The sequence below is a fragment of the Chlorocebus sabaeus genome, chromosome 4, assembly GCF_047675955.1.
Source record: "Chlorocebus sabaeus isolate Y175 chromosome 4, mChlSab1.0.hap1, whole genome shotgun sequence".
Classification (NCBI taxonomy): Eukaryota; Metazoa; Chordata; class Mammalia; order Primates; family Cercopithecidae; genus Chlorocebus; species Chlorocebus sabaeus.
The window spans coordinates 59,210,036-59,236,269 of record NC_132907.1 but is presented as its reverse complement, the minus strand read 5'-3'; the positions used below and the strand labels follow the sequence as shown (position 1 = coordinate 59,236,269).

The 26,234-nt window shown below is 38.1% G+C and overlaps 1 protein-coding gene across 14 annotated transcripts in view; it reads left to right on the top strand.

Moving 5' to 3' along the window:
- The window catches only part of SPEF2 (sperm flagellar 2), a 188,132-nt gene that overhangs the window by 111,262 nt on the left and 50,636 nt on the right, over positions 1 to 26,234 (top strand). For all 14 annotated transcript variants that reach the window (XR_012092806.1, XR_012092804.1, XR_012092802.1 and 11 more), the window contains 4 exons: positions 6,103 to 6,230; positions 6,313 to 6,451; positions 18,037 to 18,174; positions 23,896 to 24,047. Coding sequence is in view for 8 of the 14 variants with exons in the window: in XM_073014804.1 (XP_072870905.1) it covers positions 6,103 to 6,230; positions 6,313 to 6,451; positions 18,037 to 18,174; positions 23,896 to 24,047 (557 nt within the window). In the remaining 6 variants the exon portion in view is untranslated. The remainder of the gene's footprint in view (positions 1 to 6,102; positions 6,231 to 6,312; positions 6,452 to 18,036; positions 18,175 to 23,895; positions 24,048 to 26,234) is intronic.

Below are 26,234 nucleotides of genomic sequence, written 5' to 3'. Positions count from 1 at the left end.
GAGGGCCATCTGACAGGAGCTGTGGCTTTCCCCCAGAGGGAAGCAGTGTGACCCCACAAACAAGAGCAGAAAAATACTCTGGCCAAGAAGATGGACGGCCAGGGAGTTTCCTGAAGTAGCTTAAATACATTAGCCTCCCCAGCCACTAAGCAAAGTGAAGGAAACTGCTGTGGAGGGACATGGAAGATGTGTAGCACTCACCTCTCATTTCCTAAGTAAGGTCAGGTAGCAAACACCTTTTGCTACAGCAAAACAGGCCTAGTCTAGTTCTTTTCCACTCTGGACTCCCCACATGTGAACTGCCGAGTTTACCTGCTAATATGGTTTGGCTTTGTCCCTACCCAAATCTCAACTTGAATTGTATCTCCCAGAATTCCCACATGTTGTGGGAGAGACTCAGGGGAGATCATTGAATCATAGGGGCCAGTCTTTACCGTGCTGTTCTCGTGATAGTGAACAAGTCTCACGAGATCTGATGGGTTTAACAGGGGTTTCCACGTTTGCTTCTTCCTCATTTTCTCTTGCCACTGCCATGTAAGAAGTGTCTTTCACCTCACACCATGACTCTGAGGCCTCCCCAGCCATGTGGAACTGGAAATCCAATTAAACCTCTTTTTCTTCCCAGTCTCAAGTATGTCTTTATCAGCTGCATGAAAACGGACTAATACACCTGCCAAGGAAGAGGAAGACAGATGCCCAGCTCAACTTGGATTTCAGTTAAACAACAAATTTAACTGAGAATCCTGTACTTTATCTGGTAACCCTGTTTCCAGACCTTCTGAGGGCCCCAGGTCAACCTTACTTCAGCAGACAAATGGAGGGAGAGAGATTGAAAAGAGAGGCTGCTTCCATACAGCATTCAGGTAGCAGCCAAATGTAAGGAAAACCTGGGATCTTTACCCTTTGCCAGCCACAAAGGAAGGTGCAGTGAGAACACAGAAGGTAGATAGAGTGGGAGGTCTTTGCTTCCATCCTGTGGAGTCACAAGAACAGACTCCCAAGGCCAGGACTCCATGAAAGAGGCAGCCATGCCTCTGGCCATGTGGCCCACTTAGTGCCCTCACTCACATTCAACCAACCTGTAGCAACAGTCCTCCCTGAAACTGAGCCCAGGGGCCACAGGGCCATGTGTGCTGGATTTGGAAACCTGTCCTCCTTCAGGAGGCTGACAGACATAGGACTCTACTGCCAGATGTGTAACTCAGATTAAAGCAGAGCTTTTGATCAATTCTCTACTGGCCTTGCTGACAATTTCAACATTCAAAATATAGAGGGGTCTATGCTTCGAATTTAGTACTGACCAACAAATATGGACAGTTAGATAAATGGAAATGATCAATAATTTAGGAGAAAGTACTAATAAAGGAGGTGTAATAGTAAAGGAAGGATCTGGCAGAACATAAGAAATATGTGCCCTAGTTATCAGGAAAGCATATTTCAAACCTATAGTGAAATCATAATCAGCCTCTAAAGGGGAATAAGGCTCTAAGAGAAGTGGATGGGCTCAAATAAGAAGAAAATTTGCCCTTAAAATCCCAATTATGCACCAAAGAAACTAATGTGATCCCAGGGCATTTTACAGGGGAAAGGGGCGATAGTGGGGAGGTACTCAAAAAATTTGAGAAAATCATAAAAGGATAGGAATTTAGTGAGTGTCTAGCCCATCATAGGCACTCAAATGTTGAAAGAATACAGTCAAGGGTATGTGTAGATGTCTCTGCCAAAATGCCAAAAATAAAAAGATTTTGTAGTTACATTGTCTAAGAAGATAATAGAAGACTGAAAATGGAAACCCAGCTTGGGTAACCTGAAATCATCTTAAATGAGAAAAGAAATGAAGTCAAATTAATTAACGGTAGTAATAAGGTTTTATGAGTCCCAAAGACTTGGTGGACCCTCTTTAAGAAAAGAAGCACGAAATTGCAGATACAGAATCAGTCATGAAGTGAATATTTATTTAGAACTGATTTGTATTAAGAAATATTTTTATAGCTGGAAGAAACAGATAAGCACCACAAACACTTTTTAGATGCCCAGTACCCCTCTGTTTTTCTTTATCTTTGCAGGTCTTTACATGTGACAATGATTTTGTAAGCTCATTTTCCTACAGACAGAACAGAAAGATAATTGAGGCTTCCCTCTAGCAAGGTTCATTGGATTTTTTAGTGTTGATAGTTAGAACATTTTCTTTTAGCTTCATAACTCATTATGGAAGGAAATGTGACAGAGAGGAAGTCAAATTGGAAAAAGGCAGAAGATCTGACCAGTGGTACCTGAAGATGAATCTGTTGCTTGTGTAAGCAAATTACTACGCTCCTCTCAGGAACTTGGACAACGCCTATATAAAGTGAGGGTCTCTGAAACTTCAAAGAATATTGCCTTGGTTACTGAATTCCTACTATGATTTTGTGTTCTCTAACAAAGGGAAAACTATTTAATTGGAAAGTACAGCTCTGAGCACCTCATTACATCATGAAAGTTCAAGTTCCCAGACCCCAGAAAAATTACATCTCAGGGGCTGGAAGAACCTACAGATATTACATTATCCATGACTCACAGAAGTCACAGCGGGTACAGGGGATTCCAGAAAACTAGACGCAGGCAAATGCCTAAATACTTAAGAAAAGGCAGTGGGACTTAGTAACATACAGACCAATAATGTATACATTAATTATTGTTGTAATTTAAGAGCAAAGTATTAAACACATTACTTTTGAGCACTAATAAAATATAAAGATGATCATTTAGAGCCTGCACAGCAAGAATAACTCCTGTTGAGCAGACCCATTCCTGCTCTAGCCTTGAGAGCAAGGCTGGATATGTGGATCAGGGAGTAAGAGAAAGAGAGGAAGAGCCCTCAATCACGTAACTTTTTTTTTTTTACAGTATATTGTCATAATTGTTCTTTTTTTTATTAGTTAATATTTTACTGTGCCTGATTATAAATTAAATTATATCATAGGAATGTATGCATAGGAAAAAACATAGTACACAGAGTACAATCCGTTCCCGGATTCTGCCCCTTCCTCCCTCTTTCCCTATGTCATTGCCTTCCTTGAAGCCAGTCTCTGCCATAAGAAAAATAGTGAGAATGTAGTCTGTCCTTCTCCAAAGAGGATAGCTAGGACTCAGTGGAAATTACAGAAAGACAAATTTCTGCTCAACAGAAGAAAAAGTTTTCCAGTAACATGAGTTGTGAACATTGAAGGAGGCTGCCTTGAAATTCTGTGCTTGATGCATACATGAGGTCCACAGGGAGATTAGATAATATATCTCTAGCATTTGGCATTTCTTGATTGGAGAGGAAATTAGCCCAGATGACCTCTAACGTCTCCATGTGTAATTCCCTGAGTAAATAAATGCACAGCCAATAAAAATATAATAAATATAATATGGATCCTCAGCTTTATTAATTTAGATTATTTCTTGGTTTTGATTGTTTATTTGCATTATTAAAGAAAATATAAAAGAAAATTTCTGATTTTCATGAAGCACACAGGAATGAAAGAACCTTCTAAATGTAATCAGAGAAATAACTCGTCATCACCCTGACATGAACACTAGGTGTTCTTCATGCTAGGCAGTTTCCTAACTGAGACAAAATATGTCACCTGTGATGATTCAATGTATTCATTCAATAACTATTCCTTGAGGGCCAACTATGTCCCAAACACTATGGTAATTAAAGAAAAGATGGCATGAGAGGACTTCAAAAAGCTCGTGGAAAAATTGAATTGAAAGATAAAAATTTAAAAATAAGCCTTATTTCTCAACATAAGCTTCAAGTTTAAGACACTTTTGTAGGAGATAATGCCAACAATGTGGTCCGTCCTTAAGGAAATGAGGGTCCCGAGAGTTGAACCATGTCAATGCAATCTTTTTTACGTTATTTGTTTAAAAAATGGGTACCCTTTACAGATATTTCAAGATTAGGAAACAAAAAGAAGACAGATGGAACCAAATCAGAAATATAAGGTGGATTGTATTAGTTTGTTTTCACAATGCTATAAAGAAATACCCAAGAGTGGGTCATTTATAAAAGAAAGAGGTTTAATTGACTCACACAGTTCCACATGGCTGGGGAGGCCTTGGGAAACTTACGATCATGGCAGAGAGGAAAGCAGGCACATACTACATGGAGGCAAGTGAAAGTGTGTATGTGTGTGTGTGAAGGAGGAACTGTCAAACACTTATAAAATCATCGTGTTGCATGAGAACTAACTCACTATCATAAGAACAGCATGGGGAAAACCCACCTCATGATCCAATCCCCTCCTACCAGGTCCTCCCCTTGACACATGGAGATTATGGGGATTACAATTTGAGATGAGATTTGGGTGGAGACACAGAGCCAAACAATATCATGGATGCCTAATGATTTCCCATCTAGTGTTTTACAAAATTGCTCTTGTTTGATGAGGGGAATGAGCAGGAGAATTGTGGTGGTGGAGAAGAACTCTCTGGTGAAGCTTCTCAGTTGTTTTTCTGCTAAAGCTTTAGCAAACTTTCTCAAATACTCTCATAATAAGCAGATGTTATTTTTCTTTGGCCCCTCAGAAATTTAACAAACAAAATGCCTGGAGCATCCAAAAAAAAAAAAAAAACAAACAAACAAACAAAAAAAAACCCTCTTGACATGACCTTTCCTCTTGATACAGTCTGCTTTTACTTTGCCTGGACCACTTCTATCTCTTGGTAGCCATTGTTTTGATTGTGCTTTGTCTTCAGAATCATACTGATAAACCCACACGTCATCTCCCATTACAAATTCTTTGAAGAAATGCTTTAGAATCTTGATCTTACTTGTTAACAATTTCTATTGAAAGTTTTGCTCTTGTCTACCGCTAATCTGGGCACAATGGTTTTGACATCCATCTAGTGAACAGTTTGCTCCACTTTTATTTTTAGTCAGAGTTGTGTAAGCTGAACCAATTGAGATGTCTGTGGGGTTGGCTATTGTTCTACTGTTAATCATTGGTCCTCTTCAGTGAGGGCACAAAAAGTTAATTTTTTCTTTGAAAATTGATATGAATTGGTCTACTGCTGCAGTCTTCATCTTCAACATTATCTCACCTTTTTAAGATCAGTTAGTAAACTGCTAATTTCTTTGGAACATTGTGCCCATAAACTTTTTGTAAAGCATCAATGATTTCACCATTCTTCCTCCTTAGCGTCACCAGCAATTTTATGTTTGTTCTTGTTTCAATTTTTGCAGAATTCATGTTGCTCAGATAGGGGCTTTTTTCAAGCTGATATCTCATCTTTCTCAGTGTCTGAAACTACATCCTATTCAGATGTGTTCAAATATTGAATTTCAAAATTCATGCATAGTTTTTTCATAATGTGCATTTTTCATAAACTTTTTGAAGAGTCTTCTTATAATGGTAAACAAGACAATCAGTTTCTGGCTTTATGAAACTGCCATTCTAGAGGTGAGTACAGACAAGTAAATGATGATGTTACAATTAACAGCATCAGTGTTATGATGGGAAAAGTACAGGATGCTAAGGGAGAACCTCAGAACCTCAGTGTGACCTTGCAGACTTGTTGTATCTGGGAAGGATTTCTGTAATAAATAATTTTTTTTGGATGGAATTTCACTCTTGTTGCCCAGGCTGCAGTATAATAGCACAAGCTTAGCTCACCGCAAGCTTGCCTCTCAGGTTCAAGCAATTCTCCTGCCTCTGCCTCCCGAGTAGCTGGGATTACTGGCACATGGCACCACACCTGGCTATTTTTTTGTATTTTTAGTAAAGACAGGCTTTCATGATGTTGGCTAGGCTGGTCTAGAACTCCTGACCTTAGGTGATCTGCCCACTTTGGCCTCCCAAAGTGCTGGGATTGCAGGCATGAGCCACCGTGCCCGGCCCCCCAATTTCTGGAATAAATAATATCTGGGCTGAGACATGGAGGATTATTTGGAATATGAATTTACTATAGTGGGGGACGTGGGAGAGAAGAGGAGCAAGAAGTCTCACAGGGAATGTTTTAGGTAGTTGCAGTTGCATCTTGACCTTTTTGCTTGGGACTATTCCTTTGACTCTATTATTCAGAAGAACTTTCATTTTGAAGTAAAAATTTCTATACTTTACAATTTAACAGGAAATGCCTTCGTTTTTAGTACCTTACTGGGAACTAATAGAAAATTCCTATATAAACACCATCAAAACAGTACTCAGGCATCTGAGGGAAGACCAGCATACTGTGCTTGCTTACTTATATGAGATTAGGTAAGTAAAGTTTCCAAAGTTAGAATTTTACAGTTTAGAGGCATGACATATAAAATTTATCTCATTCTCTTCATGTCTACAGAACAAGTTTCCAGGAGTTTCTAAAGCGTCCAGATCACAAGCAAGATTTTGTAGCTCAATGGCAGGCTGATTTCAATTCCCTTCCTGATGACCTGTGGGATGATGAGGAAACAAAGGCTGAACTACACCAACGAGTGAATGTAAGGAAATAGGGACCTGTTGGGACAGGGTTAGCTGACTTTCATATCTTGTCCTGCAAAACCCCAACTCATTTGCTCCTTACTTTTGTGAGGTATGAGGATGAGAAAGAAAATGGTTTGAACTATTAACCAGCTAACTTTCAAGAGTAGCGGCTTTCCGGTACTTTGAGTTTAGAATTAGAATACCATAGCAACACTTCTGGAAAGAAGGGCCAAAGTCCGCAGTGCAAGCGCATTCTTGGCATCTGTCTTGTAGATTTCTAGTCCCTTAGTCCCTTTGTGAGTCTATGTAACTGTGTTTACGCCTGGTGTTAATCACATTCCTGCCTTGAGCACAGTTACACATTTGGTTGATAGCAAGGAGAAGGGGAATGAGGGAATGACATGGAAAACCTAGAATTGCCTCTGTTGAATAGATCTCTTAAGGGCTGGTACTAAATACTACACGTCTTTGTATCTTTAGCAAGCACAATTCCTGGTAGTGCTCCAGCAAGCACAATGACAAGCAGATTTTCATAAACTCATGAATGAATTATATTACCCTGATGCCTTAGAAAGGGGCCTCTGATGTACAAAAAACCTAATTTCATTCTCTTACCCTTCATCTTTCCTTTTAAATTGACAGTCCCCCTTATCCCATCAAAGGGGTACTTTGCTACTACCTTAAGTATAGATTACTAATAGTCAAAACTGATTATGACCTAAATATTGATTTATGTAATTAAAACATTGCCAATCTCAAACCCATACCCCATTCATTTGCTCAATAAATACTTATTGAGCACCTATTATGGTCCTAGCACTATTAAAGAGGCTAGGGATTCAGCAGTGGACAAAATAAATCTGTGACCACACGGTGTTTATATCCTTGTGTCTAGGAGACACAGAATAAGCAATAAACATATAAGCATATAGTGAATGTGTCCTTAGTAATAAGAGCTATGTAGAGAACAAGAAAGCAGGGCAAGGGGAAAAGAAAGTTGGATGTGCTATTTTGTAAACAGTGGCTGTGGAAAATCTCACTGAGAAGGTGGCATTTGAACAGACTGAGGACAGAAGTGATTGGATAAGCCATGTAAATAGTTGGAGAAAGGGTGTATGAGGCACAGACGAAAGCAAGAGCGATGACACTGAAGGGGGAGGACACTTGATGTGTTTGAAGAACAGCAAGGAGGCTGGTATGTCTGGAGCAGAGTGAGCTAGGCAACAGTTGACTGATGATAGGGTCAGAGAGATTATTAGGTAACCAGATTACCTAAGGCCTTGGAGGTTATTACAAGAATATTGCTATTGATCTGAGTGAGAACGGGAAGCATTGCTCTCTGGTTTTAAAAGAGTCTACAGTAGAGTAAAAACAGCAGGAAGACACGTTGGAAGACCAGATGGGAAGCTTCTGCAATGGAAGCAAGGCGTCATTGTGGCTTGGGTGATAGGGTGGGTGCTGAAGGGTTTATCCCAACAGGTATTCAAATATCCTGGTAAAATCAAAGTATTTTGCCTATTCATTGACACTCCTCAAAGAGTAATTAATATCTATATAAACCCTACAATTGTTTTTTCTGTTTTCTTTTTTCCTACCTATTCATAAAGCCAGCCTTCCTGCATACTTCTTCCCCATATTATTCAGGTGATTGTTGGCAGAGAATGAGAAGATTTGGAAATTTAAAATATCTTATTTGGGATTTCCTTTTTCCTAATTCCAAATGCAACATATTTTTTATTGTAGGTAAATTAGATAATAAGAAGCAAAATTTAAAATGACAAATCCCTAATAGTCAATGGTGGTTGCTACCTTGGTGCACATCTGCATGTCTTTCCAGATAGTTTTTTCAAAAATTTGATAGCAAAATATGTATTGTTTTGTAACATTCTTTTTAAATCAATAGAACATGTTTTCTTTTTCAATAAACATTCATCTACAACATCATTTTTATGACTAAAAGATATGACTAGTGGACTATATCATTTATTTTACAGATTTCTATGTTCAGTCACCATCTTATTAACAATTTCTTGAGTACCAACGTTTTATTACAGGGAATTTTACAGTAAAATTTCATCCAGCGAACTATTGACCACATCTTTAATTATTTCCATGGGCAAACATTTTTAAGTGAAAATTGTTTAAGATTATGCTTATTTTTAAGGTTTTTAAAATATATTAAAATTTACAATTTGAAAATTTACACAGTAATAACTTGTAAATTTTATGCCAACTAACAGATTATGCAAATATCTGATTTGTATATTTTAAATTATAAAAATATTTTAAATCTAAATTTTTAGATTTATATCAAATATTAGATTCTTTTTTGTTAATCTTTGCCAATTTAATGGGTAAAAATATGAATATATTCCTGTAATTTACATTTTTTCTTCAATTTACAATTGAAGTTGACCATTTTCTCCTGAGTTTAATGGCCATTTATTTTCCTCCTGCTGAAATCTGTTTGTGATTTCTGCCCCTTTTTATGATAGAGCATGCTCTGTTTCTTACTGACTTCTAAGATCTTTTTATGTATTAAGGAAACAAGCCATCTGTTGATCATATAATACATATATATTCCCAGTTTGATGTTTGAAGTGTTTTAATATGCAGAAGGTTTTCTAAGTTTATATAGATAAATAAGGAAATTTCCTTTATAGCATTTTTGTGATCAATTAAAAAATACTTCACCCCAAGATTATATAGAAATGTAACACAATTTTTAATACTTTTATAGTTCTTTATTTTACTTTTAAATATTTAAAATATTATGTTACTTCGATAGGAATCTCATTTAATTTTTTTCAGAAAGTTAATCCAATGATGTGAGAAGACTCTAAAATATATTAACATAGACTTACATTTTATATGTATATATAAATGTATATATATATATAATATTTGGATATTTAGCTACATGGTTAGATATGGTGGACACAGTCACTTTTATTTTTCTTCACTTATTATTAGGCATGGAAGAATAGAAATAAATATAACTTCAAAAAGAAGCTAGAAAATAAAGCTGAGGAAAGGAGAAAGGAATTAATGAGGATAATTCTTAAAAACTTGGAATTAAATTTAAATTTAAAATTTGGCAAATAAAACATATTAAACTTAAAATTCAATCCAGGCGATAAAGGCAGATAAACCTCTAGAAAGAATGGTCAAGGGAAGAAAAATAAACTTTGAGTAGAAATTTGGATATTAGAAATTATCCGTGGATACTGGAGAACAACATACATAATTTCTACTTGGAAGGTTTGGTAAATTTTGGCCAAATCAACCTTATCGAAGACATTATAACATTTTTAGCAGTGGATCTTCAGCAACAGTATACAGTAGAGAAACTTCTGAAGTCAAGTTAAAAAAATAAATAAACCTGCCTTTGTTTCATTCCTTATGACCAAACTAATTAGATTTAGTATAAATCCTTGTATCACATTTATTTTTAAAAGGGTACAGGTAATTCTGATTGAAATAAACACGCTATTCCTTTTTTTTTTTTTTTGGACATTTTTATAGCTACATGATCTTGTAAAAACTGGTGAAAGTAAGTGAAAAACTCCTGTGACTATTACATTTCTATCCATTTTCCTTGCTATGGTTTTTGATTTTCATCAATTTTAAGGCATCAACAGTAATAACTAATTGCTGAGCATGCACTATGTTCTGGCACTGTCTTTTTCATCCCCACAACCACCCTCTGAGGCAGGTACTAGTAATACTCCCATTTCATGGATGAACAAATGTTGTAAAGAAGCCAACATAGTAAGCAGTAGTGTTGGAATTCTGTGCCCAAGTTGCCCTGTTCCTCATTATGGTATAAAATCTTTGTGTCCAAAGTGTTTCTGTCTTAAATTTGACTGCTATCTTATATAAATACCATAAACCTTGCTTTATTTTTAATTTGTATGTGGTCATATAAGTTTCCACACTGACCTTTTTGTGTCATTTTGTTTTATGTATCTCTAGTAAGCACCACATAAGTTGAATGTGGGTTTTTACCCAGTGGAAAGTCTTTACAACTTTTGTAAGAATAGAAGTTTTTAATGAGTTAGTCTGCATGATCTTCTCAATTAATAGTTATGAATCTCTCTTAAATACATCTCTGATTTATATATTTAGTAATTCCCTAATTCTTGCTACATAAAATGTGAAAACGAGCAATGCCTCTGGGCAAGTTCATAACAAAAACTCATTGCTTTAATCCCTTTTTACCCCTGGTAATATTCCTTGTTCTTCAATTATTCCATTCCAATCCTATTAAATTAATAGAGAGGTTCTGGTGTTGCATTGTTCTCATTTTGTCCGTTACAAAACTGAGCCACAGACATGATGTTACTTGCAAAGGTTTCACACTGAGTCCGTGGGAGAAAAAGAACTAGAATCAAGGTCACCCTGCTTTTGTGCTTTTTCCTCTGCTGTGTCCTCTCTTTTCTTTAAAAAATATATAAAGAGGAGAATTGCATGAACCCGGGAGGTGGAGGCTTCAGTGAGCCAAGATCACACTCAGGGCACATTCCAGCCTGGGTGACAGAGTGAGACTCTGCCTAAAAAAAACAAAAACAAACAAACAAACAAAACTGGATCATCATGGCAGATACAAGGCAGGACTAGATTACAACTCTGGACAGAGCAGTGTGTGGAGGCTTGCACCGTGAATTTTAGCTCCAGATCAACTGCAAGAACAAACCAGCAATCCCGAGAGGACCCACAGACCCTCTGAAGGAGGCAGACTGCTCCTGCGGGATCTGGGAGGCACGCCAAATACTATGAGTGCCCCAACTGCGTAAGTGGGAAGGGAGACCCTCCTCTCCTGAACACACCCTCACTGGAGAAACTGAAAGTCTGTTTGCAGAAGAAGTTTCTGACCTTACCTGGAGCTGGGTCAATTTCGAGAGCTGAGTGAAATACAGGGGTGGAGGAAGTAGCAGAAAGGCACTGGGAGCTCGCTGGGTGCCCAAGCAGCCCATTCCCACCTGGCACCACAGGGTTCCATCGGGAGGGTGGCCAAAGGAGCAGGGGGTAAAACTCCACAGGGAGAAGGACATCTGTAGCTGAACCTTGTAACAATTTGAACTGGGCAAGAAGCCTCCTGGCCAGAGCTTGGGGAGGGTGCACATCCGGTGTGCAGACTCCCAGGTGGGGGAAGACCCAAGCCCTTTTGTTTCACATCTGGGAGGTGGGTATCCTTGAACAAGTTCTCAAGCCCATCTCACCCACTGCCTGGAAACAGACTCGGGGCTGTTGGCAGAGACCTGGTGGGAGTGAGACCGCCCTTCGGTTTGCATGGAAGCTGCATGAGGCTGTGACTGCCGGCTTTCCCTCCACTTCCCTGACAACCTACATGACTCAGCAGAGGCAGCCATAATCCTCCTAGGTACATAACTCCAATGACCTGGGAATCTCACCCCCATCCCCGACAGCAGCTACAGCAAAACGTACCCAAGAAGAGTCTGAGTTCAGACATGCTTAGCCCTGCCCCCACCTGATGGTCCTTCCCTAGCCACCCTGGTAGCAGAAGACAAAGGGCATATAATCTTGGGAGTTCTAGGGCCCCGCCCACTGCTGGTCCCTCTCCACCCTACTATAGCTGATATTCTCTGGAAAGCACCACCTCCTGGCAGGACGCCAACCAGCACAAAAATAGATCATTAAACCACCAAGGTTAAGAACCCTCATGGAGTCCATTGCACTCCCCCACCACCTCCACCAGAACAGGCACTGGTATCCATGGCTGGGAGACCCACAGACAATTCACATCACAGGACTCTGTCAGACAACCTCCAGTGCCAACCTGGAGCAGGGTAGACTTACTGGGTGGCTACACCCACAAGAGAGACAACAGTCACTGCAGTTTGGCTCAAGGAAAACCACATCCATAGGAAAAGCGGGAGAGTATTACATCAAGGGAACACCCCATGGGACAAAAGAATCTGAACAAGAGCCTTCAGTCCTAGACCTTTCCTGTGCAGAGCCTACCCAAATGAGAAGAAACCAAAAATTCAGCCCTGGTAATATGACAAAACAAGGCTAACACCCCGAAAAAAATCACACTAGTTCACCAGCAATGGATCCAAACCAAGAAATCCCTGATTTATCTGAAAAAGAATGCAGGAGGTTAGTTATTAAGCTAATCAGGAAGGCACCAGAGAAAGGCAAAGCCAAATGCAAGGAAATCCAAAAAACAATACAAGGAGTGAAGGGAGAGAGATTCAAGGAAATAGGTAGCTGAAAGAAAAAACAAATAAAAATTCAGGAAACTTTGTACACACTTTTAGAAACCTGAAATGCTCTGGAAAGTCTCAGCGATAGAATTGAACAGGTAGAAGAAAGAAATTCAGAACTCAAAGACAAGGTCCTCAAATTAACCCTGTCCAACAAAGACAATGAAAAAAGAAAAAGAAAATATGAGCAAAGCCTCCAAGAAGTCTGGGATTATGCTAAATGACCAAACCTAACAATAATTGGTGTTCCTGAGGAAGAAGAGAATCATAAAAGCTTGGAAAACATATTTAGAGGAATAATTGAGGAAAACTTCCCCAGCCTTGCTAGTGTTCCTGAGGAAGAAGAGAATCATAAAAGCTTGGAAAACATATTTAGAGGAATAATTGAGGAAAACTTCCCCAGCCTTGCTAGAGTCCTAGACATTCCAACACAAGAAGTACAAAGAACACCTGGGAAATTTATCACAAAAAAATCATCGCCTAGGCACATTGTTATCAGGTTATCCAAAGTTAAGACAAAGGAAGGAATCTTCAGAGCTGTGAGACAGAAGCACCAGGTAACTTATAAAGGAAAACCTATCAAATTAACAGCAGATTTCTCAGCAGAAACCCTACAAGCTAGAAGGGATTGGGGCCCTATCTTCAGCCTCCTCAAACAAAACAATTATCAGCCAACAGTTTTGTATCAAGCGAAACTAAGCATCTTATATGAAGGAAAGACTTAGTCTTTTTCAAATGACAAATGCTCAGAGAATTTGCCATTACCAAGTCACCACTACAAGAACTGCTAAAAGGAGCTCTAAATCTTGAAACAAATCCTGGAAACACATCAAAACAGAACCTCTTTAATGCATAAATCACACAGGACCTATAAAACAAAAATACAAGTTACAAACAAGTAAACAAAAAAACCAAAAGTACACAGGCAACAAAGAGCATGACGAATGCAATGGTACCTCACTTTCTTTTTTTTTTTTTTTTTTTGGAGACGGAGTCTTGCTCTGTGGCCCAGGCTGGAGTGCAGTGGCCGGATCTCAGCTCACTGCAAGCTCCGCCTCCCGGGTTCACGCCATTCTCCTGCCTCAGCCTCCCGAGTAGCTGGGACTACAGGTGCCTGCTACCGCGCCCGGCTAGTTTTTTGTATTTTTTAGTAGAGACGGGGTTTCACCGTGTTAGCCCGGATGGTCTCGATCTCCTGACCTCGTGATCCGCCTGTCTCGGCCTCCCAAAGTGCTGGGATTACAGGCTTGAGCCACCGCGCGCGGCCTGTACCTCACTTTCAATACTAACATTGAATGTAAATGGCCTAAAGGCTCCACTTAAAAGATACAGAACTGCAGAATGGATAAGAGCTCACCAACCAACTATCTGCTGCCATCAGTAGACTCACCTAACGCATAAGGACTCACATAAACTTAAAGTAAAGGGGTGCAAAAAGGCATTTCATGCAAATGGACACAAAAAGTGAGCAGGGATAGCTATTCTTATATCAGACAAAACAAACTGTAAAGCAACAGCAGTTAAAAGAGACAAAGAGGGACATTATATAATGGTAAAAGGCCTTGTGCAACAGGAAAATATCACAATCCTAAACATATATGTACCTAACATTGGAGCTCCCAAATTTATAAAACAATCACTAATAGACCTAAGAAATGAGACACACAGCAACGCAATAATAGTGGGGGACAATAATATTCCACTGACAGCACTAGACAGGTAATCAAGATAGAAAATCAACAAAGAAACAATGGATTTAAACTATTCCTTGGAACAAATGGACTTAAGAGATATATACGAACATTCCACCCAACAACCACAAAATACACATTCTATTCAACAGAGCATAGAACTTTCTCCAAGATAGACCGTATGATAGGCCATGAAATGAGCCTCAATAAATTTAAGAAAATTGAAATTATATCACGCACTCTCTTAGACTACAGTGGAATAAAACTGGAAATCAACTCCAAAAGGAATCTTCAAAACTATGCAAATACATGGAAATTAAATAACCTGCTCCTGAATGAGCATTGGATCAAAAACGAAATCAAGATGGAAATTTAAAAATTCTTCAAACTGAATGACAATGACACAACCTACCAAAACCTCGGATACAGCAAAGGTGGTGCTAAGAGGAAAGTTCATAGCCCTAAATGCCTACATCAAAAAGATCGAAAGAGCATAAACTGACATTCTAAGGTCACACCTCAAGGAACTAGAAAACAAGAACAAACCAAACTCAAACCCAGTAGAAGAAAGGAAAAAAACAACATCAGAGCAGAACTAAATGAAATTGGAACAACAACAACAACAAAAATACGAAAGACAATTGAATCAAAAAGCTGGTTCTTTGAAAATAAAATTGATAGGCCATTCTCAAGATCAACCAAGAAAAGAAGAGAGAAAATCCAAAATCCAAATAACCTCACTAAGAAACAAAACAGGAGATATTACAACTGACCTCAGTGAAATACAAAAGATCATTCAAGGCTACTGTGAACACCTTTACACCCATAAACCTGAAAACCTAGAAGAGATGGATATATTCCTGGAAAAATACAACCTTCCTAACTTAAATCAAGAAGAATTAGATACCCTGAACTGACCAATAACAAGCAGCAAGATTGAAATGGTAATTTAAAAATTATCAACATAAAAAAGTCCAGGACCAGATGGATTCACAGTAAAATTCTACCAGACATTCAAAGAAGAATTGATACCAATTCTTTTGATACTACTTCACAGTACAGAGAAAGAAGGAACCCTCTCTAATTCATTCTATGAAGCCAGCATTACCCTAATATCAAAACCAGCAAAGGACAACCAAAAAAGAAAATTACAGACTGATATCCTTGATAAACATAGATGCTAAAAATCCTTAACAAAACACTAGCTAACCAAATCCAACAACATGTCAAAAAGATAATCCACAATGATCAAGTGGTTTTTATACCAGGGATGCTTTAACATACACAAGTCAATAAATGTGATACACCACATAAACAGAATTAAAGACAAAAATCATGTGATCATCTCAACAGATGCAGAAAAAGCATTTGACAAAATCCAGGATGCCTTTATGATTAAAACTCTCAGCAAAAATTGGCATACAAGGGACATACCTCAATGTAATAAAAGCCATCTATGACAAACCCACAGCCAACATAATACTCAATGGGGAAAAGTTGAAAGCATTCCCTCTGAAAACTGAAACAAGACAAATATGCCCACTCTCACCACTCCTCTTCAACATAATACTGGAGGTCCTAGCCAGAGCAATCAGACTAGAGAGAAAAATAAAAGGCATTGAAGTCAGTAAAGAGGAAGTCAAACTGTCCATTTGCCGATGATATGATCATTTACCTTGAAAACCCCAAAGACTCCTCCAGAAAGTTCCTAGAACTAATAAAAGAATTCAGCAAAGTTTCTGGATACAAGATTAATGTACACAAGTCAGTAGTTCTTCTATACACCAACAGCAGCCAAGCAGAGGATCAAATCAAGAACTCAACCCCTTTTACAATAGCTGCAAAAAAAAAAAAAAGAAATACTTAGGAATATGCCTAACCAAGGAGTCAAAAGACCTCTACAAGGAAAACTACAAAACACTGCTGAAAAAAATCATAAATGACACAATGACGCAAACAAATGGAAACACATCCCATGCTCGTGGATGGGTAGAATCAATATTGTGAAAATGATCATACTGCCCAAAGCAATCTACAAATTAAATGCAATCCCCATCAAAATACCACAAACATTCTTCAGAGAATTAGAAAAAACAATTCTAAAATTCATATGGAACCACAAAGAGCCTACATTGCCAAAGCAAGACTAAACAAAATGAACAAATCTAGAAGCATCACACTACCTGATTTCAAACTATACCATAAGACCATAGTAACCAAAACAGCATGATACTGGTATAAAAATAGGCACATAGACCAATGGAACAGAATAGAGAACCCAGAAATAAACCCAAATACCTACAGTCAACTGATCTTTGACAAAGCAAACAATAACATAAATTGGGGAAAGGACACCCTATTCAACAAATGGTGCTGGGATAATTGGCTAGCCACACATAGGGGAATGAAACTGGATCCTCATCTTTCACCTTATACAAAAATCAACTCAAGATGAATTCAGGTCTTAAACCTAAGACCTGAAACTAAACATTCTACAAGATAACATTGGAAGAACCCTTCTAGACATTGGCTTAGGCAAGGATTTCATGACCAAAAACCCAAAAGCAAATGCAATAAAAGCAAAGATAAATAGCTGGGACTTAATTAAGCCAAACAGCTTTTGCACGGTGAATGGACAGTCAGCAGAGTAAACAGACAACCCACAGAATGGGAGAAAATTTTCACAATCTATACATGTGACAAAAGACTAATATCCAGAATCTACAACGAACTCAAATCAGTAAGAAAAAACCAATCCCATCAAGAAGTGGGCTACGGATATAAATAGACAATTCTCAAAAGAAGATATACAAATGGGCAATAAACATATGAAAAGATGCTCAGCATCACTAATAATCAGGGAAATGCAAATCAAAACCACAATGTGATACCACCTTACTCCTGCAAGAATGGCCATAATGAAAAAAACAAAAACCAGTAGATGTTGGCGAGGATGCGGTGATCAGGGAACACTTCTACGCTGCTGGTGGTAATGTAAACTAGTACAGACACTATGGAAAACAGTGTGGAGATTCCTTTAAGAACTAAAAGTAGAACTATCATTTGATCCAGCAATCCTATTATTGGGTATCTACCCAGAGGAAAGGAAGTCATTATTTGAAAAAGATACTTGCGCACGCTGTTTATAGCAGCACAATTCACAATTGCAAAATCGTGGAACCAACCCAAATAACCGTCAATCAATGAGTGGATAAAGAAACTGTGATATATATATTTTTGGTGAACAATATGTTACACCTGTAGTATTCATTAACAAATTTATGCCCCTGGTTTAATACAGCTGCATACTTTTTCCACCAACAATTGCCATTTCCCCCAAAAAAATTCACTGAAAGGATTTTTTCAATCAAACACATATTTTTTAGGAAGGATTAAAGCACATAAAACATAGCCATTCATGAATAAAGTAAAACATAGTGGGTTTGTGGTAGGCATAGACATATGATGTGGTGAGGTCCTCTTCAAACGTGAGGGACTGACAGAATAGACTCAAAATGAATATTGGTTGAATGAGCACATACAATGCACGAGTACAATTGGTGTAAAATTTCTTTAGAGACATTTTTAAGAGAGGCAAAGGATTTTAGTTTTATTGCACCTAGGTGGTTTGAGCAGCAGTCTAAAGCATAATGACAATGCCGATGCCTGTTTTCTGTCTAGGATCTGCGAGACCGCCTGTGGGACATTTGTGACGCACGGAAGGAAGAGGCAGAGCAGGAGCGGCTTGACATCATTAATGAGAACTGGTTACAGGACTCTCTTGGAATGACAATGAACCATTTCTTTTCCCTGATGCAGGTAAGAGCAGTGGTCACAATGACCCAGGCACTTCCCTTCACAGCCTCATCCCTCAGTCCCTCATATGACACTTTCTTGGGAACATGAGAGATCTGTTCAGGGCTCACTATGCCTGGTATGAGCTCCAACTCACCAAGAAAGCTAGCTGAAATAATACATTTTGGTCCAGCCCAATATGCACCCAAATTGGAAGCATCTCAAGCAACTACCCACCAGCATTGCTCCAGGTGGCCTAGATATGTAGAAAGCCACAGTAGAAATAGTGTCTACAACTGAGTTACCTCACCAGACTCTCAAAGCAGACCCCTTAGGTGGACAAAGAAAGCCCAGGAAAGCAGCCTGACCACAACAAACATAGGCAAGATCAGGCCAGGCAGACATTTGATTCCTGAAAATAAAAAGTTTTCCAATACTGGACTAGAAAAACAGACCATAATCAATGCAACCTGATTAACTTATATTTGCAGCCTATTAAGTTAAAAAAAAAATTGCACAGGACAAGATTAGAAGACAGGTGCTGATTTTATTCTGACACCACTGCCAGCAATTGGGGAGAAAGCACAAACCCAACTCTGCCAAGACAAAGGGCTAGAGAGTTTTTAAGAGCCGGAGTAGGTTAGAAGGTATGGGTCATAGGCCAACTGTGTTTGCCAATTGACGTTATCAGAAGGAAAAGTCAACTTTCTACAATCTTCATCACAGGAGATAGTTTTAGGACTTGAAGCAATGCACCCAGTGAAGTTAGGCTCCTACTCTCACACAGGAACTCGGAGACAGAGGCACTGTATTCCTTGGTGATTAACTACATTACAAAGAGATGGTTTTTAGGTCCTTGAGAAAGACGTTCTTTTCTGGGTTGTACAAATGGTGGGAGGCTTTTGAAAAGATTTACATCTCAAAGGAACAGTGAAAGGATTTACAACGTCAAGTTTTCTTAAAGCAAATGCTCTAACAAAAGGGAGGTGGGGCCTAGAGTCAGGAAGCAGCCTGTCTAAAGTTGGGTCAAGCTGAAGAGAATATGAAGGCTGTCTTCGTTCAAGTTGTGTGTACATGAGTATTTTTTTCCTAAAACAACAGGAGTGAAGATAGAGAATGGAAAAGGGTATATTTCTGGTCTTTAGTTGATTTACTTAGATAAAGAGATACTACAGGAAATGAGAGTACTTATCTGGCAATCCCTACAGCTAGTGCATAAAAGGTGTTCAGTAAATGTCTTTTCATCAAAGGGCCAATACATGCTGATACTTCCAGTCTTCAAAGGGACAATTCATGGCTCAGGCATAGGCCAGACCATAGAAGGTCTGAAATATCACCAGAAATCTGAGAGGCAGAAGCAGCCCCTCAGGTAGGAGGTTTCAAGAAATCAGGATACCAGGACAGTGAAGACCCCATGCAGCCATGTTAGGAATCTGGATTGGAAAGAGAAGATGGAGTTAGAAAGATGTCATCCAAAGCAGAGGACAAAGCCGGGCCACAGCCAGGAGGACAGATCCACATGGCATGAGTTGTATGCAAAGATTAAAGTGAGGTGCCTAGCAGCCTAGACCAGTCTGGATAGCATCCCCATGACATTGGTTTGGGCAAGCAAAAATCAAGTATTATAAACAGTTGTATCAAAAGCTTATGGCAGAAATAGCGGAAAACCAATAATGAAGGCAGATACTTTTTATGAATCATTCTTGATTAACAGCGATACATACCACCTTTGGAAATGTTATATGACTCAATATTTCAATAATCCCTAGGTATAGGACTTTTATCTTGAGAAACTGAACTAATATCTAAGACCAACAAGGAATAAAGAGGAAAAAGCAGTAAATAGAAGCTAACATTTACTAAATTGTTACTATGTATATGCCAGGCACCATTCTAAAGATTTTCATGTAGAATACATTAAAACTTCCCAACAAGTTTTCACTCTTGCACCCAGGTTGGAGTGCAATGGTGCAATCTCACCTCACTGCAACCTCTGCCTCCCGGGTTCAAGCGATTCTCCTGCCTCAGCCTCCCAAGTAGCTGGGATTACAGGTGCCCACTACCACGCCTGGCTAATTTTTGTATTTTTAGTAGAGGCACGGTTTCACCGTGTTGGCCAGGCTGGTCTCGAACTCTTGACCTCAGGTGATCCATCTGCCTCAGCCTCCCACAGTGCTGGGATTACAGGAGTGAGCCACCACACCCAGCCCACTGCAAGTTCCATTATCTTCATTTCACAAATTAAGAAATGGAGACAAACACAGGTGAAACAATTTGCCCATCTGACTTCAAAGCCAGTACAGTAGCTCCCCCTTCTCCTCGGGTTTATTTTCCATAGTTTGGAAATATTACATGGAAATATTACACGGAAATTTCCTGAAATAAATAATTCATAAGTTTTAAATTGTGCTCCATTTTGAGTAGTGTGATGAAGTTTCACACTGTTTCATTCTGTCTTGCTCAGAACGTGAATCATCCCCCGTCCATAGTATCCACCCTGTAGATGCTACCTGCCCATCTGTTAGTCACTTAGTAGCCAATTTAGTTATCAGATGAAAATCATAGTGTATATAATGTTTGGAACTATCTGAGGTTTCACGCATCCATTGGAGGTCTTGAAACTTATTCCCCATGGATAAGGGAGTGTCTACTGTATTCCTAACCACTGCTTTATTGTTCAAATAGTTGAAAGTTTGCCACATAGAACTGAAGAGAGCCTTATTTTGCACTGATCAGTAAGATCCTATAAAAACCAAGGGTGGAAATTACAAAAGAGAAGGTTTCAATTCAATATTTAAAGAAAGAGCCTAATGAACAGCCCATCAAGTAAAGCTCATTTGGAGGCAATGAGCTTTTTGTCCAGGATGCTCAAAAGCAGAAGTTTGCACATGGTTTTGGAGGAACAGTGGAAAGTACACTAGAGAAAGCCTTCAAGAATCTGTGGTATTGGATAACAAACAGCTAGATAAATGTATCCCAAAGCAGATTCCATAGACATTAGTCCTACAAGATGTTTCACAAAACAAGGACTCTGTGATCAAATGACTTTGGGAAGTGCTATCTACTCTAGCCTTCCTCCCTCTCCCTGGGAGATTGACGAGTGTATCGACGTGTTTAGATATCGAAATGCCCTACAGGAAGGAAATCCTTTTTCTATTTCTATTTTCTACACTATTTGACCTTGAGAAGTTTTTGTTTCTTCCCCAACAAGGTACTCATTAACTGCCTATAGGACAAGTTTTCTACAAAATGTATTTTAGAAAATGCTATGCTAGATGATTTCTAAAATTCCTTTTAAATCTAAGATTCTGTCACAATTAAAAATCTTAAGAGAAAATATTGTTTACTAGTTATCATAAATATAACAGGAATTTTGATTAATTCTGCCTTTATGAAAATCTTGGATATAGTATGGCATCTTATTCAGATTTAGTTAATTAAATTATGCTTTCTAAAAATAAATTAATATTTTGTATAAGATAATCACTATAGTAAGGTAAGCCTAAGGCACGGAGAACAACACTGTCCCAAATACCAATTGTATAAAAGAAGCTCTACTAAACCTAATCTTTATTAAATAGTTTAGTTCTATAAGTTAAGAAGGAAATAATTTCCTGATTTCTAAATTTATTTACTAAATAATACAATGCTATGATTTAATGACATAATTTTTATAACCTCAACACACTTATTTTAATTCCCCAAAGTTGTCAATATTCAGTTTGTACAAATTGGGTTTCTATATGATCCAATTCACCATAAATGTGGCATTCTGCAAGTTCTCATAATTTACAAGACTCATTTTTCTCCTCTGTTTTACCAAACCTAAGCATGACAGGTGCAAACACTTATTATCAAACTGTAGGATTTGTTCATACATTAATATTTTAAAACTTAATTTTGTTGTTTTGCAAGGAAAGAGAAAAAGGTTTAGTTTTTCTTGTCATTTCAAAATGCTAGTTTAAAAAACTACTTAAATATATATTTATGTTTAAAATCCAAGGAGACTATTGAAAATGTTCTGTAATGTGAAACAATACATAAGTGGTACTTTTATTTTTTTAACTTAGATGCAAGTTCACCAAATTAATTTTTTCCTGTTTCAGTCATTTAGTTAGAAAAGTTGAATAGTACAGAAAACAGCTTTTTCCAGGAGCAATTTGGCTTAACCTTTTCTATATCAATCACAGACTTACTGAAACTGTTCTTGTCTTTTGTTGTAGACTACAGTAAAAAACCAGACTTTTAAAATTCTGTACTGTGAATATGGCAATAAGAGAATATTTCTTGATATTTTACAAAATAAGTAGTGACATAATTGTTTGATAAATGTAGGGATCTCTTCATAAATATCTTTGAGTTTGGTTTAGATAAGGCTTTGAACATTAGGTCAATTTTGTTTTTCTTTTTAAAATGATGCTTTCTGTAATTAGCTAGGTATCATGGAATTCATCTATGTAAAGAGCGTCAATATTTAGGCCCTCAGGTACTGATTTAAGTAGCCCAGGTGACTAAAATAAAGTCTGGAGGTCATGTTTGCACTAACAAAGAGAAGCACAGATATACACCATATTGTTCTAAACCCAATGGGAGACCAGGTTGAAAAATACTACATTCTACATTTGTGTTGTTGGCACTGTGCAGAATCTCACTATGCACACACTTCAGTGTATGCATACCACAAAAGGAAATGACCTTTGCTGACAGGGAGTCACAACAAGAGAATGACTGATGCTCACCTTGCCACCAGCTCCTCTGGGTTGCTCCATTTTTCACAACGTACTTACTGGCAAAGCAAGCAGAAGGGTTTAGCTGTGAGCACTGGAGGAACTGAATTATCTCTCTCCTCCGCATATTGAACAGCAGAGGAAATTGTGGAAAGAGAACTATTCCTTAGACTCTATGTTGCCGGGCACAGTGGCTCATGCCTGTAATCCCAGCACTTTGGGAGGCTGAGGTGTTCAGATCACCTGAGGTCAGGAGTTCGAAACCAGCCTGGCCAACGTTGCAAAATCCTGTCTTGACTAAATATACAAAAAATTAGGAGGGTGTGGGGGCAGGGCCCTGTAAACCCAGCTACTCAGGAGGCTGAGGCAGGAAAATCGCTTGAACCCAGAAGGTGGAGGTTGCAATGAGCTGGGATCATACCACTGCATTCCAGCCTGTATGATAGAGCAAGACTCTGTCTCAAAAAGGAAACAAAAAAAAAAAAAAAAAAAGAAAGAAAAAAAAAACTTTATGTTGCCCTTTGTCGTTTCTCCACAGCTAAGTTGCTCTAGTGAACCAGAACCTAGTGTCTTTTTGTATTTGTATTTTGTATTTGTGTGTATAGTGTTTTTTGGCATCTCCCAAATCAACTCATATGCTACCTATGGCAAAGAAGTTTGCTACTATATTGGCTGATTGAATCTAGGACACAGGAATTGCTAATGTTAAAATAGTGAATAGCATGCATTACTTGAAACATCATATATCCTGTAACTATCACAATGTCAAGAGGCATAGAAAAGTCATTTTGTTAAGTAGAATCATGTTTCATAAATATAGAGAATGCAGTCACTAGTTATCTTTAATTTTAATGAAAATCTTAGATATAGACTTATAACCAATGCTCCTTCTTAATTTCCAGAAAATTATTTTCAATGTATATGTTTTCAAACTAGCGCTTTCAGAGGCTTATATCGGAAATATGTACAGATCAGCTTGTTCTTTCTTGGATATTAACATTCACATTTGCTATTAAAGGCAGAACTGAACCGTTTCCAAGATACGAAGAGACTCCTTCAAGATTATTACCGGGGAATGGAAAGTAAAATCCCAATAGAGGACAATAAGAGATTTACTCGAATCCCTTTGGTCCAGCTGGATAATAAAGACAATTCCGAAAGCCAGCTTAGGTAAGGCAGGCTATTATATCACACTGTAATCGTTTTAAACATGAAGCTTTGTGATTTAAAATTAATTACCACTAATAAAAAATCACACTACTTTATCTGCAAATCCAAGGTCCAAAAAAGCTCTAATAACCAAACTTTTTTTTTTTATCGTTTGTGTGCCATTGACTTAAGACTACTAATATACATGATTCAATTTATAGTGAATATTTACTCATTTTGCTGCAGAGATAAAATGCGTTTTATGATGGAGTCATCCCACAGACTCTGCAGGTGGTATTCAGGAATATATGGAACACACAAATTCTGAATTCTGAAACACTTTTGGCCCCAACGGTTTCTGGTAAGAAATTATGAACCTTGGCCAGGCGCGGTGGCTCACGCCTGTAATCCCAGCACTTTGGGAGGCCGAGGCAGGGGATCACGAGGTCAGGAAATCGAGACCATCCTGGCTAACACGGTGAAACCCCGTCTCTACTAAAAATACAAAAAGCATTAGCTGGGCGTGGTGGCGGGCACCTGTAGTCCCAGCTATTCAGGAGGCTGAGAATGGTGTGAACCCGGGAGGCCGAGGTTGCAGTGAGCCGAGATCGCGCCACAGCACTCTAGCCTGGGCGACAGAGCGAGATTCCAATCTCAAAAAAAAAAAAGAAAAAGAAAAAGAAAAAAAAAAGAAAGAGAAAGAAAGAAATTATGAACATCTAACACTTTTATGAAAGGACCAAAGCAGGTGTGTGAGTGTGTGTGTGTGTACATATTGTATTATATAAATGAAAATGGAAGGTGTTTTGAGTCTTTTACAGGTAAAGATATTGAGAAACAGTAAAGTCTCAGTAGTATGTGATAATGACCTTATGAGAGTGACTGAAAGACCTATTAATAGTCTAACATCAGATTTCTGCCAGCAAAAAAATAAACTTGGTGGTAGGATAGAAGAAAAATTTTATTTTCTGCCAAGCAAATCCTGTGCAATGTAAAAGTCTGTAAGTCATTGTTTTTGTACATCCAGTGGGTAGGGGCAAGGGAAAGGCAAGATCCCCAACTCTGAGAAGTTCTGAACAAATAGAAAAATGTCTTCTAGAAATGGGAGGTAGGAGTGGTGGTGATTCCTGTGGCATGGTTTCCAGCTATAAAAAATTAAGAGAGCTTTTAAAATTAAAGCAATTAAAAAATAGAAATCAAAATCCTTAAAAATTAAATGAATTTTAATTTGAACTAAATCAATAAAATACAGTGAAGAATTAAAACAATCCTTTTAAATGATCAGTAGGCAGGTGATAAACAAAAAACATTATATCACATATGAGGAGGGGAAAAAGAAAGTCAGATTTAAAAAAATAATATAAAGTCACTGAAAGTTAAATGTAAATCTCCAAGGGGATGAGCTATATATTTTATGTTGAAGGCAGTGTACCATATTTTTACAAGTTTGCTCAGTCAATGCAGGTGTCAGGAGTTGCACAAACTAAACGCAGAATAATGAATATATTTTGAAGTAAGACAGATCTGGTTTGAATCCTAGTTCTGTTAATCATTGTATGTAAATAAATTAAGACAATTTATTTGTTGTCAAGTCACTCCATCTCTCTTAACCCTCAGTTTCCTTATCTATAAAGAAGGGATGTTGTGAAGATTACGAAAAATAAAATCTACAAAGCATTTAGTACCATCTCGTGGTATCAGAAGATGAGACTGAGTCCCAATAACTCTCGATAAATATTGATTATTACCTATTGTATCTTCCTGATTTGTTTCTTTTACCCTCCCTTGTTCCAAAAAGAATTTGAGATGGCCTGAACACAATATTTTATGCAGTGATCCAAAGCCCATTTCTGTTCTCTCCTGGCTTTTTCCATTTACTCCCATCACATCCCTGTCAGGCCCATGTGTACACAAGAATATCTAAGAGTAAAAATGTGCCCCCTCTTTTTGACACAAATAGAAGGAAAATATTCAGCAAGATGCTGAAAGAGAACTTTGAGATTAAAAACAATTTTAAAAAATCCAAAAGCAATATAAACCACTAGAACCATCAAAAGAGGCCAAATGTCTATGTCTAGAGTGGCAGTACATTCTGTTCTCAGCACACGATAGCAAGTTAGGCATAATGGGTAAGCTGTTGATGTTGGGTAGTAGAATGAAACTGGCAAAAGAACAGCCAGTTCTTATTTCCTGTGAATAACTCTGCAC